General features: G+C 44.6%; 1 protein-coding gene and 1 non-coding gene across 3 annotated transcripts in view; both read right to left on the minus strand.

Annotated features, from left to right (window-relative positions):
- The window catches only part of BFAR (bifunctional apoptosis regulator), a 44,738-nt gene that overhangs the window by 21,485 nt on the left and 6,576 nt on the right, over positions 1-16,677 (minus strand). Inside the window, exons 2-4 of one of the 2 annotated variants that reach the window (XM_003928754.4) lie at positions 11,069-11,404; positions 6,087-6,291; positions 4,270-4,439 (exon numbers count right to left, since the gene is read on the minus strand). In XM_003928754.4, the coding sequence (XP_003928803.1) occupies positions 4,270-4,439; positions 6,087-6,291; positions 11,069-11,331 (638 nt within the window). In that variant the 5' untranslated portion in view covers positions 11,332-11,404. Of the gene's footprint in view, positions 1-4,269; positions 4,440-6,086; positions 6,292-11,068; positions 11,405-16,677 lie in introns of those variants that run through there. The other variant, XM_074382204.1, reaches the window with a different exon arrangement.
- Positions 11,507-11,568, minus strand: LOC120367457 (U7 small nuclear RNA). Its single transcript, XR_005581841.1, has one exon. It is a non-coding gene; the product is annotated as a U7 small nuclear RNA (small nuclear RNA).

Consider the following 16,677-nt stretch of genomic DNA (forward strand, 5'->3'; position numbering starts at 1 on the left):
CACTGCAATCTCCGCCTCCTGGCTTCAAGCGATTTCCCTGCCTCAGCCTCCCGAGTAGCTGGGATTATAGGAATGGGCCCCCACTCCCGGCTAATTTTGTATTTTTAGTACAGATGGGGTTTCTTCATGTTGGTCAGGCAGGTCTTGAACTCCCGACCTCAGGTGATCCACCCACCTTGGCCTCCCAAAGTTCTGGGATTACAGGCATGAGGCACCGTGCCCACCCAGTTTGATATTATTTTTTTTAAAAATAAATAATACATTTGCCAGGCATGGTGGCTCATGCCTGTAATCCCAGCACTTTGGGAGGCTGAGGTGGGCAGATCACCAGAGGTCGGGTGTTTGAGATCAGCCTGACCAACATGACGGAACCGCATCTCTACTAAAAATATAAAAATTAGCCGGGTATGATGGTGGGTACCTGTAACCCCAGCTACTTGGGAGACTGAGGCAGGGGATTCACTTGAACCCAGGAGGCGAAGGTTGCAGTGAGCCGAGATCGCTGCCACTACACTCCAGCCTGGGAGACAGAGTGAGACTCCATCTCAAAAAAATAAAATATAATACATGTTTTTATGTTTTGAAGTAGAAAAAAAAAATAAAATAAAAATAAATATATATTAATGTGGTGTTATATGTAGGCTTTTGTCCATAGTTCCCAGCTCATAGCTGCTACATCCCTTATTCCAATCTGTGTTAAAATGGTGGAGGCCAGGCACGGTGGCTCACGCCTGTAATCCCAGCACTCTGGGAGGTCAAAGCAGGCAGATCACCTGAGGTCAGGAATTCAACACCAGCCTGGTCAACATGGTGAAACCTCGTCTCTGCTAAAAATACAAAAATTAGCTGGGCTTGGTGGTACACGAGTTTAATCCTGGAGACTGAGGCAGGAGAATCACTTGTACCTCGGAGGTGGAGGTTGCAGTGAGCCAAGATCACGCCACTACACTCCAGCCACACCAGACAGAGCAAGACTCCATCTCAACAACAACAACAAAAAAGTCAGGTATGTGGGGCCTCAGGGCAAGCATCTGACCTCCAGCTCTCTTTCACTTTTATCTTTCCCTCTTTCTGATTGTGGGTCTTAAGAATTTCTCAGCCGGGCTCGGTGGCTCAAGCCTGTAATCCCAGCACTTTGGGAGGCCGAGGCGGGTGGATCACGAGGTCAAGAGATCGAGACCATCCTGGTCAACATGGTGAAACTCCATCTCTACTAAAGGTGCAAAAAATTAGCTGGGCATGGTGGCGCGTGCCTGTAATCCCAGCTACTCCGGAGGCTGAGGCAGGAGAATTGCCTGAACCCAGGAGGCGGAGGTTGCGGTGAGCCGAGATCGCGCCATTGCACTCCAGCCTGGGTAACAAGAGCGAAACCCTGTCTCAAAAAAAAAAAAAAAAAAAAAAAAAAGAATTTCTCATAAGGAGGGTGTAGGGCTCATGCCTGTAATCACAAATCTTTGGGAGGCTCAGGTAGGCAGATCATTTGAGTCCAGGAGTTCAAGACCAGCCTGGACGACATGGCAAAACCCCATCTCTATTAAAAATACAAAAATTAGCTGGGCGTGATGGCACATGCCTGTAGTTCCAGTTACTTGGGAGGCTGAGGTAGAAGAATTCCTTGAGCCTGAGAGGCAGAGGTTGCAGTGAGTCAAGGTCGTGCCACTGCACTCCAGCCTGGGCTACAGAGTAAGACCCTGTCTGAAAAAAACAAAAACAGAAACAAAAAAACTCAAGAGGACAGTATTCAGCAAGCTTCTGGATAGTTAAGCAAGTGAGGTTCCTAGAGGGGAGCGCACCCATGGAGAGCATGGAAGCTCTGTGCCCCTTCCCCCACACCTTGCCCCAAGGGTCTCTTTATCTTTATCCTTTGCAGTATCCTTTATAATAAACCAGTGAATGTAAGTGTGTGTTTCCCTGAGTTCTGTGAGCTGCTCCAGCAAATTAATCGAACCCAAAGAGGAAGTCATGGGAACTCCAACTTGAAATTGATAGGTCAGAAATTCTGGAAGGCTGGATATGTGACTAGTATTAGTCAGGGGCAGTCTCGGGGACAGAGCCTTCACCCTGTGGAATCTGACACTATCTCTGGGTAGACAGTGTCAGAAATGAATTAGAGGACACCCAGCTGGTGTCTGCTGCTGGGTGTGTGTATAAGAACCCCACACGTTTGGTCACAGAAGTCTTCTGTGTTGATTCTGGTGATTAGAGAGAATTTTTCCTTACAAATTTTTTTTTTTTTTTTTTGAGACGGAGTTTTGCTCTTGTTACCCAGGCTGGAGTGCAATGGCGCGATCTTGGCTCACCGCAACCTCCGCTTCCTGGGTTCAGGCAATTCTCCTGCCTCAGCCTCCTGAGTAGCTGGGATTACAGGCACGCACCACCATGCCCAGCTAATTTTTTGTATTTTTTTTTAGTAGAGATGGGGTTTCACCATGTTGACCAGGTTGGTCTCAATCTCTCAACCTTGTGATCCATCCGCCTCAGCCTCCCAAACTGCTGGGATTACAGGCTTGAGCCACCGCGCCCGGCTTCCTTACAAAATTTTATAATCTGAAAGCAACAAAAAAAATTTCAATGTCATGAACATATAACAGTATAGCTGCTGTGGAAAATAGTTTGACAGTACATAAAGTCAGAATAAAGTTGCCATATGTATCAGTCATTCCACTTCAAGACAGTATTGAAAATACATATTCTCTTTGTCAAGAGTCACAGAGGGAGTGCACTGGCTCGCCAAACCACTGATAAGAAAAAAAAAAAAGAAAGAAAATACATGTTCATGCAAGAATCTGCACATGGGCCAGGCACGGTGGCTCATGCCTGTAATCCCAGCACTTTGGGAGGCTGAGGCAGGTGGATCACGAGGTCAAGAGTTCGAGACCAGCCTGACCAACATGGTGAAACCCCATCTCTACTGAAAATACAAATATTAGCTGGGCGTGGTAGCGCCCACCTGTAATTCCAGCTACTTAGGAGGCTGAGACAGGAGAATCGCTTGAAACCGGAAGGCAGAGGTTGCAATGAGCGAAGATCACACCACTACACCCCAGCCTGGGTGACAGAGCAAGACTCCATCTCAAAAAAAAAAGAAGAGAGGAAAAAGAATCTGTATATGAACAATCACAGCATCATTATTCATAATAGCCAAAAAAGGGAATTATCCCAAATGTCCATCAACCAATGAATGGATAAATAAAATACAGTATACTCTTACAGTAGAATATTATTCAGCTATAAAAAGGAACAAAGTATCCGAACAGTGCAATAAAACACAATTAAAAAAAAAAAAAAGGAACAAAGTGGTTGGGCATGGTGGCTCATACCTGTAATCCCAGCACTTTGGGAGGCTGAGGAGGGTGGATCACAAGGTCAGGAGTTCAAGACCAGCCTGGCCAACACAGTGAAACCTCGTCTCTACTAAAAATACAAAAATTAGCTGGGCGTGGTGGCAGGTGCATCCCAGCTACTCAGGAGGCTGAGGCAGGAGAACTGCTTGAACCTATGAGGCGGAGGTTGTGGTGAGCTGAGATTAGGCCACTGAACTCTCCAGTCTGGGCAACAGAGCTAGACTCCATCTCAAAAAAACAGAAACGAAGTACTGATACATGCTATGTCATGGGCAAACTTTGAAAAAAATTATGCTAAGTGAAAAAGTCAAACATAAAATACCACATATTGTATGAATCCATTTACACGAAATGTCCAGAGTAGGCAAATCCGTAGAGACAGAGAGTAGGACGGTGTTTGCCAGGGCAGGGGGTTGGGGAGAAATGTGGATTAACTAAAGGGTAAAAGCTTTCTCTTAGGGTGCTAAAAATGTTCTAAAACCAGCTGTAGTCATGATTACACATATTTGTGAACACATTAAAAACCACAGATTGCGTACTTCAAACATGAGAATTTTATGTGGATTACATCTCTCTCTTTTGAGATGAAGTCTTGCCCAGTTGCCTAGGCTGGAGTGTAGTGCCATGATCTCGGCTCACTGCAACTTCCACCTCTTGTGTTCAAGAGACTCTCCTGCCTCAGCCTCCCAAATAGCTGGCATTTCAGGCATGTACCACCATGCTCAGCTATTTTTTTTTTGTATTTTTAGTAGTGATGAGGTTTCACTGTATTTGTCAGGCTGGTCTCAAACTCCTGACCTCAATGACCCATCCGACTCCCAAAGTGCTGGGAATACAAGTGTGAGCCACCATGCCCAACGTGGATTATATATGAATAAAGCTGTTTTCTAAAATGTCCATGGTGTGTCAGAAGACTGCTCCTCACCTTCCGTTTACTCGTTCAGATAAAAACCTTTCCCTGTAAAGAGAGGTCCAAGGGCCCAGCTGCTCCAGCCAGAGGACAACTTCTTCTGCTGTCCATTTTGACACAGCCTTGTGCACCAGGAGATCATGTTCAGATTCCTTGCTGCTCCAGTGATAGACGAGCAGGACCACCTGGGAAAAAGTGACAGGGACTTTAAACTATGAAGAGGCAGAGATGCCAGTTTCTAAATATGTGGCTGGGAGGCAGGGAAAGGAAGAGTCTGAGTTCATAGGGAGTGACACGGAGTCTGCACACAGAAGCAGGGCAACACCACTGCCACAGAGAACTGGGGAGCACAGCTCTCCTCGGGTACCTCTCTCTGCTGATTGCTCGGCAGTGAGGGTACAGAGGTAAGAACAGGACTCATCTCAGGCGCCTGGGAGCAGCTGGAGCCTTGACTCCATCAACTTGCTCAACATAACTGACTCATGTCTTTTCTACTGGAAAAATATTTAGATTTTTTATGCATAGAACTTTGAAAGAAAAAAGTGTTCACAATGGAATTTAGTTAACTGGTGTGTTCTTAAGATTGTATTACCAAGGAAGGCAGGGCACAATGGTTCATCCCTATAATCCCGGCACTTTGGGACTCCAAGGCAGGTGGATCACTCGAGGTCAGCAGTTCCAGACCAGCCTGACCAACATGGTGAAATCCCATCTCTACTAAAAATACAAAAATTAGCTGGGTGTGGTGACACATGCCTGTAATCCCAGCTACTCGGGAAGCTGAGGCAGGAGAAATGCTTGAACCCAGGAGGTAGAGGCTGCAGTGAGCCAAATGATGCCACTGAACTCCAGTCTAGGCAACAGGACAAGAATTCATATAACAAAAAAAACAAAAAAACAAAAAATGGTGGCTCACGCCTGTAATCCCAGCACTTTGGGAGGCCGAGGCGGGCGGATCACGACGTGAGGAGATGGAGACCATTCTGGCCAACATGGCAAAAACTCGTCTTTATTTTAATAAAAAGAAAAAGAAAAAAAAGAAAAAGAGAGAGAGAGATGTAATTCACATAAAATTCACACATTTGAAGTACAGAATCCATGGTTTTTTGTTTTTTTGTTTTTTTTTTTCTGAGATGGAGTTTCACTCTTGTTACCCAGGCTGGAGTGCAATGGCGCGATCTTGGCTCACGGCAACCTCCGCCTCCTGGGTTCAGGCAATTCTCCTGCCTCAGCCTCCTGAGTAGTTGGGATTACAGGCACGTGCCACCATGCCCAGCTAATGTTTTGCATTTTTAGTAGAGACGGGGTTTCACCATGTTGACCAGGATGGTCTCGATCTCTTGACCTCATGATCCACCTGCCTCGGCCTCCCAAAGTGCTGGGATTACAGGCTTGAGCTACCGCACCCGGAAGAATCCATGGTTTTTAACGTGTTCACAAAAATGCATAATCATCACCACAGCTGGTTTTAGAACATTTTCATCACCCTAAAAGAACGCTTTTACCTAGATTGCACCATTGCACTCCAGCTTGGGTGACAGAGCAAGACTCTGTCTCAAAAAGAAAAAAAAAAGATTTTATTACCAAGCCAGACTTGGTCTTGAATTCCAGTTCCACCACCTTTCTCCATTTACTAGGTACTATTAAATGATCTACCTGAGTAAGCAACATACCTGAAGAAATCACAGAATCCAGCAGATTTCAATGTATGCAGTGAATTACATGCAGTCACATCAATTGTTTAAGTGATTTCAACAGAACGGACTTCATTGGAAATCAGGGGTTGGGAGATGAGGTGTGGGGGACACAGAGGAACACAGTGATCGACTTACTGCCACTCCAGTTAAAGCTGTGAGCACACCAGAAAAAAATCCCCCTCCCCTCTGCTGATTCACTCGGCCTGTGTTGGGAGCTAAAGGAATCTGATCGTTTCCATATTTCTGAAAGGCTGCAAGACTTTGGACTATGTCTTTATTCTGCTGAATGTCTTCAAATCTCATCCTAATGGCATCAGGAAATAACTTTTCAATAGCATCCCTATGGAGAATAGAAAAAACAAAGTAAGACAGTTGTTTGTAAAACTGGTAGTCAACATCTAATAACATATAGTTACCCTAGGAGAACTGACAAGAAATGTATTATAGTCCTCTTGGTAAAAGCAAAAAATTAGAAACAATCTATTGGGTTGTTTACTATTACTTTCTCTCTCTCTTTTTTTTTTTTTTTTTTAACAGAGTCTTGTTCTGTTGCCCAGGCTGCAGTGCAGTGGCACAGTCTTGGCTCACTGCAACCTCTGCTTCCTGGGTTCAAGCCATTCTCCTACCTCAGCCTCCTGAGTAGCTGGGATTACAGGCAGCTGACACCACACCTGGCTAATCTTTTGTATTTTTCGTAAAGATGGGGTTTCATCATGTTGGCCAGGATAGTCTCGAACTCCTGACTTCATGATCTGCCTGCCTCGGCCTCTCAAAGCACTGGGATTACAGGCATGCACCAATGCACCGGCCAGTTTTTTGTTTTTTGTTTTTTTAAGACAGAGTCTTATTCTGTCGCCCAGGCTGGAGTGCAATGGCCTGATCTTGGCTTATTGGCACACACCACCACACCCAGCTATTTTTTTTTTTTTTTTTTTTGTATTTTTAGTAGAGACAAGGTTTTGCTGTGGTGCCCAGGCTGGTATCAAACCCCTGAGCTCAGGCAGTCTGCTCACCTCAGCCTCCTAAAGTGCTGGGATTTCAGGCATGAGCCACTGTGCCTGGTTTAAAAATACTTTTAAACATACATGTGCCAGGTTGGGTGTGGTGGCCAACACCTATAATCCCAGTACCTTGGGAGGCCAAGGCAGGTGGATCACTTGAGGCCAGTTCAGGACCAGCCGGGCCAACATGACAAAACCCTGTCTCTACCAGAAAATACAAAAATTAGCCTGGCGTAATGGCGCACGCCTGTAATCCCAGCTACTGAGGAGGCTGACACATGAGAATCACTTGAAGGAGGTGGAGGTTGCAGTAAGCTGAGATCATGTTTCTACTAAAAATATAAAAATCAACTGGGTGTGGTGGTGGGCACCTGTAATCCCAGCTACTTGGGAGGCTGAGGCAGGAGAATTGCTTGAACCTGGGAGAAGGAGGCTGTAATGAACTGGGATTGCACCACTGCACTCTGGCCTGGGCAATAGAATGAGACTCTGTCTCAAAAAGGAGTATTTTTGAAAATCTGAGGCCAGGTGTGGTGACTCACGCCTGTAATCCCAGCACTGTAAGAGGCTGAGGCAGGAGGATCATTTGAGTTCAGGAAGACCAGCCTGGGCAACATAGTGAGACCTCATCTCTATTAAAAAGTTTTTTGTTTTTTTTTTTAAGTATTTTTAAAAATCTGAACAAAAGCACAACTAAGTCATAACTGAAACTACTCTGGGGAAGAATGAAGAAAAGGATTCTAAGATGGGAAAAGGAGGTGTCAAAGGGGTCCTTAGTTTTATCAGTAATTTTCCAGTTTTTTTTTTTTTTTTTTTTTTAAAGGAGTCTCCCTCTGTTGCCAGGCTGGAGTGCCATGGGGTGATCTCAGCTCACTGCAAACTTTGCCTCCCTGGTTCAAGCAGTTCTCCTGCATCAGCCTCCTGAGTAGCTGGGATTACAGATATGCGCCACCACACCCCACTAATTTTTGTATTTTTAGTAGAGACAGGGTTTCACCATGCTGGCAAGATGGTCTCGATCTCCTGACCTCGTCATCCACCTGCTTTCGCCTCCTAAAATGCTGGGATTACAGGCGTGCGCCACTGTGCCCAGCCCATTTTCCACTATTTTTAAAAGAAGGGCCCAGGCCAGGCACAGTGGTTCATGCCTGTAATCCTAGCACTTTGGAAGGCCAAGATGGACGGATCACTTGAGGTCAGGAGTTTGAGACCAGCCTGGTCAAAATAGTGAAACCCCGTCTCTACTAAAAATCCAAAAATTAGGCCAGGTAAGGAGGCTTACGCCTGTAATCCTAGCACTTTGTGGGGCCAAGGCAGATGGATCACCTGAGGTCAGGAGTTCAAGACCAGCTAGACCAAAATGGAGAAACCCTGTCTCTACTAAAAATACAAAATTGGCCAGACAGGGAGGCTCATGCCTGCAATCCCAGCACTTTGGAAGGTCGACGGCGGATCACAAAATCAGGTGATGGAGACCATCCTGGCCAACATGGTGAAACCTGTCTCTACTAAAATACAAAAATTAGCTGCGTGTGGTGGCATGCGTCTGTAGTCCCAACTACTAGGGAGGCTGAGGCAGGAGAACTGCTTGAACCCGGGAGGTGGAGGTTGCAGTGAGCCGAGACTGCGCCACTGCACTCCAGCCTGGCACCTGGCAACAAAGTAAGACTCAGTTTCAAAAAAAAAAAAAATAGCTGGGCATGGTGGCACATGCCTGTAATCCCAGCTACTTGGGAGGCTGAGGCTGGAGAATCACTTGAACCCAGCAGGCAGAGGCTGCAGTAAGCCGAGATCGCACCATTGCACTCCAACCTGGGCAACAAGAGCAAAACTCGCCGGGCCCAGTGGCTCACACCTGTAATCCTAGCACTTTGGGAGGGTGAGGTGGGTAGACTGCCTGAGGCCAGGAGTTCAAGATCAGCCTGGCCATCATGGTGAAACCCCATCTTTAAAAAAAAAAAAGAATAGGCCGGGCGCGGTGGCTCAAGCCTGTAATCCCAGCACTTTGGGAGGCCGAGGCGGGTGGATCACGAGGTCAAGAGATCGAGACCATCCTGGTCAACATGGTGAAACCCCGTCTCTACTAAAGATACAAAAAATTAGCTGGGCATGGTGGCACGTGCCTGTAATCCCAGCTACTCAGGAGGCTGAGGCAGGAGAATTGCCTGAACCCAGGAGGCGGAGGTTGCGGTGAGCCGAGATGGCGCCATTGCACTCCAGCCTGGGTAACAAGAGCGAAACTCCGTCTCAAAAAAAAAAAAAAAAAAAAAGAATAAAATTCAGTCTCAAAAAAACAAAACAAAACAAAACCCAGAAACTAGCTGGGTGTGGTGGTGGGCGCCTGTAATCCTAGCTACTCAGGAGGCTGAAGCAGGAGAATCACTTGAACCTAGGAGGTGAAAGTTGCAATGAGCCAAGATTGCACCATTGGACTGAGTGACAGAGCGAGACTTCATCTTAAAGAATATAAACAATGAGAGAGAGAGAGAGAGAGAGTGAGTGTGAGAGTGTGTGTGTGTGTGTGTGTGTGTGTGTGTGGAGGGAGGGAGGGGGAGGGAGGGAGGGGGAGAGAGAGAGAGAGAGCGCTTATGTTAAATTCAATTTATAAGAAGGGAAAAAAGCAAAATTCAGTAATAAGAGAAAGACCAACTATCAGCTTATAATGTAGGGCTCTTTATTTTCAGTTATATACAAAGAACCCTCCTCTAATTTAAGATTAAATTTAACCTTCAGCTAAAGCAAAACTGACAGGTAAGAGCAAAGTGTAAACACATCTTTAGTGAAAAGGTTGGGTTCATGGAACTTTCTAATACTCCCCTGAAATCAAGAAGGTCACATGCATTGCTAAGACAATAGAAGAGGGGAAGAGGATTTAAGCCTCAGAGACTTCACAGGTACATTACCAGCCAAGGAAGCAGAAAAAAACAACCTATCTGAAAGGTGGCTTTGGCAATGTGATGTTATACATAAGAAATTCTATTAATGCGGTAACTGGAACTGAGATTAAAGATTATGAATATCAGCATCAAATCAGTTATTCACAATTGTACAGTACAGTTACACCATTTCCTTGCTTTCTTTCCTTTTTGAGGCAGGGTCTTGCTCTATTGCCCAGGCTGGAGTGTAGTGGTGTGGGCTCACTGCAGCCTCTACCTCCCAGGTTGAAGCAATCCTTCCACCTCAGCCACCTGCATAGCTGGGGCTACAGGCATGTGTCATCACACCTGGCTAACTTTTAAAACTTTCTGTAGAGATGAGGACTCACCATGTTGCCCAGGCTGTTTTTAAATTCCTGGTATCAAGCAATGTTCCTGCCTCAGGTTCCCAAAGTGTTGGGATTACAGGCATCAATCACTCAGACGTCTGGCCTTTATATGACAAGATCATAAGCAATGGTCTGCTAACCAGACTTTCTTTCCTTCATTCATAATAAACAACTTAAAAAGTCATGGTCACCTATGAGGAAGGGAATCTGGATTTCCAGCTCCTTGAGCTCCCTAATTCATATTCCAGCAGATCCACTATGACCCCAAGGAGGTGAGCTCCAAGTCTGTGACCTTTCAAACACTGCTGCTCCCATTAAGAGAAAGCCCATTGGCCGGACATGGTGGCTCACACCAAAGTAATCCCAGCACTTTGGGAGGCTGAAGTGGGAGGATCACTTGAGGTGAGGACTTTGAGACCAGCCTGGGCAACATAGTCAGACCCCATTACTGTTTAAAAAAAAAAAAGAAGAAGAGAAAAAGAAAAGAAAAAGCAGGCAGGGAATGGTGACTCACGCCTGTAATCTCAGCACTTTGGGACGCCAAGGTGATGGATCATGAGGTCAGGCATTCAAGACCATCCTGGCCAACATGGTGAAACCCTATCTCTACTAAAAACACAAAAATCAGCCAGGTGTGGTTGCATGCGCCTGTATTCTTATAATCCCAGCTACTCAGGAGGCTGAAGCAGGAGAATCACTTGAACATGGGAGGCAAAAGTTGTAGTGAGCCACTGAGATCATGCCATTGCACTCCAGCCTAAGGGATAGAGCGAGACTCCATCTCAAAACAAAACAAGAGCGAAACCACATTTTATGGGCTGTCTGTGCCAACAATACAGGCTGAGCATTACCTGAGGAGAATATTGACTTTTGGGAAACCTTCCCATTTTTCTCTGCATTCTGGACATTCTGTTTTCTTTGAAGACGTCCACCATAAAGCAAGGCAATGACGGCAGAAGCTGTGCCCACAGTTCAACGTGGTGGGGTTAACCAGGATGTCGTAGCAGCAGTGGCAAGAAAATTCACTAACAGAAATCTGAGGGCCGGTGCTTTTGAGAGGGTCATCTTTCTCAAGGTCCACTGTGTTCAGATAGCATTTCTGAGGTTCGTCCATTTTTTAGCAAATTCTGGGATCCACAGACATAGAAAATTTCAGATGTAGAAAACTGCTGCAAAACATCATTAATCTAGAAAAAAAAAGTGACAAAAATAAGGCAAATAGTTTGAAGAGTAGTTAATATAAAAGTATTGTCATTCTATTAAAGCTCTAATTTTTTAGAGGGGGCATGAGAGGCTTTCTGGTAGAGACCAGAAAACCTTCCAAACAAATTCTGAAGGAGTTGTAATACTAAAGTTCTAATTTTTATTAATTCATTAATTCTCATCAAGGTTGGAGTCCAGTGGTGCAATCGCAGCTCACTGTAGCCTTGACTCCCCAGGCTCAGATGATCCTTCCTCCTCAGTCTCCTGAGTAGCTGGGTCTACAGGTGTGTACCACTACACTTGGCTAAATTTTTCTATTTTTAGTAAAGATGTGGTTTCACCACATTGCCCAGGCTGAAACTCTAATTTTAAAACGTGACAAATTTGATTTATTAAAATCCACATACCATAAAGCACATAATCAGGACTGAATTTCTAGCCTATTTGTTATACTTTTCAAAAGCAGTAAAGCAAAATGACACGTGTAGTAGAAGGTTCAAGACTCAAAGGATGTGGGCAGAGAACTCTGAATCCTTCTCCATTTCCTTAGAAAAGAAAATTTCCTTGGTCTCAGTATTCTCAATTAAATTTCCCTTTGTTTTTTGAGATGGAGTCTCACTCTGTCACCCAGGCTAGAGTGCAGTGGCGCGATCTTGGCTCACATCAACCTCACCTCCCAGGTTCAAGCAATTCTGCCTCAGCCTCCTGTGTAGCTGGGATTACAGGTGACTGCCACTGGGCCCAGCTAATTTTTATATGTTTAGTAGAGATGGTTTTCGCCATGTTGGCCAGGCTGGTCTTGAACTCCTGACCTCAGGTGATCCACGCTCTTCAGCCTCCCAAAGTGTTGGGATTACAGGTATGAGCCACTGCACCTGGCTTTTTGTATTTTTATTAGAGATGGGTTTTCACCATGTTGGCCAGGCTGATCTCATACTCCTGACCTCAAGTGATCTGCTGGCCTTGGCCTATCAAAGTGCTGGGATTACAGGTGTGAGCTACCATGCCTGGCCTCAATTAAATTTCCAAAGACCTTTCCAGGTGTATGATTTAAAATAAACCAGCTTCTTAGCCTGGAAAAATGTCTGGGGTTGGTAACAACAGATATGCTTCCTGTAAATAACACTTTTTTTGTGCACACAAATCTGCCTTCCCATTAGGCAATCATATTTTATAAATATTTGACTTCAGAGGCTCTAATGGAAGCAATTCCAAGAAATGAGTGAAGCCTTGTTTCCCAGCTGTGCCAGGCCAAATCTGCCATGGCTCAATAACACCCTTTTCCCCCAAATCAACCCAAACATGCATCTCATGCCATCTAGATCCAGCCAGCTCGGTGCCACAGAAACATGCTAACCTTACTAATATGCAAATGACAAAGGATCATTCTCTTCTTATTTTTATCTTGGTTGTAGATTTGTTTGTTTTTGAGAAGTAATATGACACAGAAGGTCTTGGAGTTAGACTCTTAAGTCCCCAAGTCACTAGCTCTGACCGTGCAGAAGTTACCTGAGCTCTCCAATCAAGTTTCTTCAACTGTGAAATGGTGGTCACAGTACAGAAACCATCAATATTTCTTGTGAGGATTAGAAACAGTAAAGGAAAGTGACTCGGAATTTGTATGGTGCAAATATGGGCTATAGAAATGATATTCATACTATTGCTGGTGAGTTCCTCAATCTTGCTATTGTGAAGGAAAAGAAAAAAATCACTTTCCTTCACACTCACTGACCATGCAGGGAAGGGCTCAGACTTCGTGCTCCGGAGGCACAGTGGTAAGGAACACAGGTCCCACAGCTGGGCTGCCTGGGTTCTCACCCCACTTCTGCCATTTACCAGTGGTGAGCCTCAGCTGCTTGTGTATATACGGGGGACTGTGATAGTACTTAACCACAGCGGGAGGTTTGCAGCAGTAAATAAGAGAATGCCTCTGGGTTTCTGGACAAGCAAAAAAAAAAAAAAGAGAATGTGAGTCAAGTGTCTAGTACAAAGCCTGGCACATGGTAAGTCTACCATAAATGGTAGCATTTACTTTTATTTTATTTTTAATTTATTATTATTATTTTTGAGATAGAGTTTTGCTCTTGGTTGCCCAGGCTGGAGTGCAATAGCTGGATCTCAGCTCACTGCAACCTCTGCCTACCAGGTTCAAGCAATTCTCCTGCTTCAGCCTCCTCAGTAGCTGGGATTACAGGCATGTACCACCACGTCTGGCTAATTTTGTATTTTTAGTAGAGACAGGGTTTAACCATGTTGGTCAGGTTGGTCTTGAACTCCTAACCTCGGGTGATCCGCCTGCCTCAGCTTCCCAAAGTGCTGGAATTACAGGTGTGAATAACTGAGCCTGGCCCAATTCACTTTATTTCTAAAATACAGCAATTAGAGAATTTTATCACCCTTCATAGGGTACAAAATTTTATATACTACATAAAAACACCATATTTTAAATAAACAAATCTAGAAATAGAGAACAGAAGATAGAGTTAGTAGTAGGTGTGTTTAATTGGGGAGGATCACGAGTTACTTTTTTTGGTTTTGGTTTTCGGGATTTGTCTAGTTGTTTTTTAATGGAAATGTGTGATTTTTATAATAATTGTAAAAAAACACATACAGTTGTAAATATACATATATATAACTTGTGGCTAAACATAGTGGGAGAGCTTCAACTCAGGGAATAAACACAGCTAAATTTTTAGTACTATGTTAAAAGTGGAATGGAGATTACTCATCCAAGCAATAAAAAGATAATTAGGTTTGGCAGGGCATGGTGGCTCACGCCTGTAATCCAGGCACTTTGGAGGCCATGGTGGGCGGATAACCTGAGGTCGGGAGTTCAAAACCAACTTGACCAACATGGTAAAACCCTGTCTTAAAAAAAAAAAAGAAAAAAAAAGATAATTAGGTGAAGATAAGATAAACATAAATTTTTAAAGTATAACTAAATTAATAAATCTATTCACAGTAAAAGATGATTGTAAAGATGGGAGCAATTGGCCAGGCACGGTGGCTCACGCATGTAATCCCAGCACTTTGGGAGGCTGAGGCAGGTGGATCACCTAGGTCAGGAGTTCGAGACCAGCCTGGCCAAAATGGTGAAACCCTGCCTCTACTAAAATACAAAAATTAGTTGGGATGCCTGTAATCCTAGCTACTCGGGAGGCTGAGGCATAAGAATCGCACCATTGCACTCCAGCCTGGGTGACACAGCGAGACTCCAACTCAAAGAAAAAAAAAAAGAAGAAACTACATGGAGTTTGATTACTTCTTAGGAGTTTTGCTAGTTTCATTTCTCCCTAAATTCAAAAAACAAAAGCTAAGAAGTGATAGGGTCTACATCCACAAACAAAACCAAACAATCTTTTCTGTTATAATACTTGCCTGTAGGTATTTGGGTTATTTACACAAATTTCAAAAAGCAGTATTTTTAAAGGAAGGAAGTGCCTCTTCAGGGATAAAATCTAGTGCTGACACCAAAGTTACAAGCTGTAGTGTTCTGATTTGGGTAAAAACACCCTCTGGCACTGGCAATAATTAAAGGCCTCTTTGAGAAGGCTTCCAGCTCCTAAGAATGTCTACAGCTGTTCTCAGAAAAGTGGCTAGCTCTCAGCAGCAGCCTGCAGGCGTTAGAAGCAGCTCTTGGCTACTGTTGTCTTCACTGTTTTCCCTGTCTCAAAGGCTCAAAAGATAAGGGGGTAGAAGCAGAAGTGGACAGGATTATCCGGAGGAGAATCATTCTATTACTACCCCTCGTGCTCCATTCATATGGATATATTTCTGTTCAGGAAATTACAAAGGTTTTTCTTTTCTTTCTTTTCTTTCTTTTTTAAAGACCAGGTTTCACCATGTTGGTCAGTCTGATCTTGAACTCCTGACCTCAGGTGATCCGCCCCGCCTTGGCCTCCAAAGTGCTTGGATTACAGGCGTGAGCCACCAGGCCCAGCCTACAACTGTTAATTACCCAGTTTACTTGATCTTAGCCAAAAGGTGGAGGGAGAAGCAATAACTGCTTAGTTCAAAAGTGATGGGAAGAATGCCTGGTTTTGGGAAAATCTACAAAACAGCAAACAAACCAGCTTACAAACGACAGAACACCACAGAACTGAAGAGTGCGGCAAAACCTATGGAGATCTCACAGGGACTGAGTCATTCTCAAGAGCTGAGGTTTCTGAAGAAAAGTTGGGTCTTCAACCGGAGTTTGGAGAGATGCCTTGGGAAGTCTAAATTCCGTGCCACGCTTGTGTTTGTGTATGGTTCATGTATGTTTCTGGAAGGCAGTCTATAGGGTTTATTAGGCTCTCAGAAGGGGCCAGAGGAGGTTAAGAGATACTGTTGATCTATTGGGATAAGAGGGTCTAAATGTGCGATACCTTTCTGTCTCTTGCAGTGATTACAAGGAAGCAGGTGAGCCTTACCACGATGACGCATCATTATCGTCATCGTCATTGTCGTCATCATCGTCATCATCATCATCATCATCATCATCCATCTTCTGTGTCCCAGAATGGTCTTACCACCAGCAGCCATTGCCCTACTGGGGCAACATCTGGCCTGCAGGCAGGCTTTCCTTCACCTGGTGTTTTTCTCCCTTTTCCTTTTAAATTAAATGTGGTGCCAGCATTTACAACAACAACAAAAAAACGTGATTTGACATAAAAATTTAGAGTCCTGGCTTCTCTTGGAAAACAAAACAACAACAACAACAACAACAAACATGGAGATCTGGCAACACTGGAATTGCATCGTGCATGACAAGATCAGCTCGAGCCAAGGAACTCAGCAGCCATGCCAGTGTCATCCTGCTATATTCCTTTCCCAGCTGTCCTTTCCAGTTCTATTATCTGCCTGACCCCCAGGGTTTCATCCCCTGTCCCATAATGTGATGCCTTCTTCCAAGTGTACTAATGGATATATGGTTGTTTCCAGGCAGCTTGGCTTTAGGCTAGTTAGCTTTTGAAGTTCTGTTAGCTAGAGCTTTCCTCTGTCTCTCTCTCTTTTTTTTTGTTTTCAGATAGGTCCCACTCTGTTCCCCAGGCTGGAGTGCAGTGGTGAGATCATGGCTCACTGTAGCCTCGACCTCCCCAGGCTCATGTGATCCTCCTGCCTTAGCCTCCTATGTAGCCTGGACTAGTTTTGTGCAAAGATGGGGTTCTGCTATGTTGTCCAGGCTGATCTTAAACTCCTGAACTCAAGCAATCTGCCTACCTTGGCGTCTGAAAGTGCTGGGGTTACAGGTGTGCCTGGCCAGAGCTTTCCTCTC

Source organism: Saimiri boliviensis, chromosome 12, assembly GCF_048565385.1.
Source record: "Saimiri boliviensis isolate mSaiBol1 chromosome 12, mSaiBol1.pri, whole genome shotgun sequence".
Lineage (NCBI taxonomy): Eukaryota > Metazoa > Chordata > Mammalia > Primates > Cebidae > Saimiri > Saimiri boliviensis.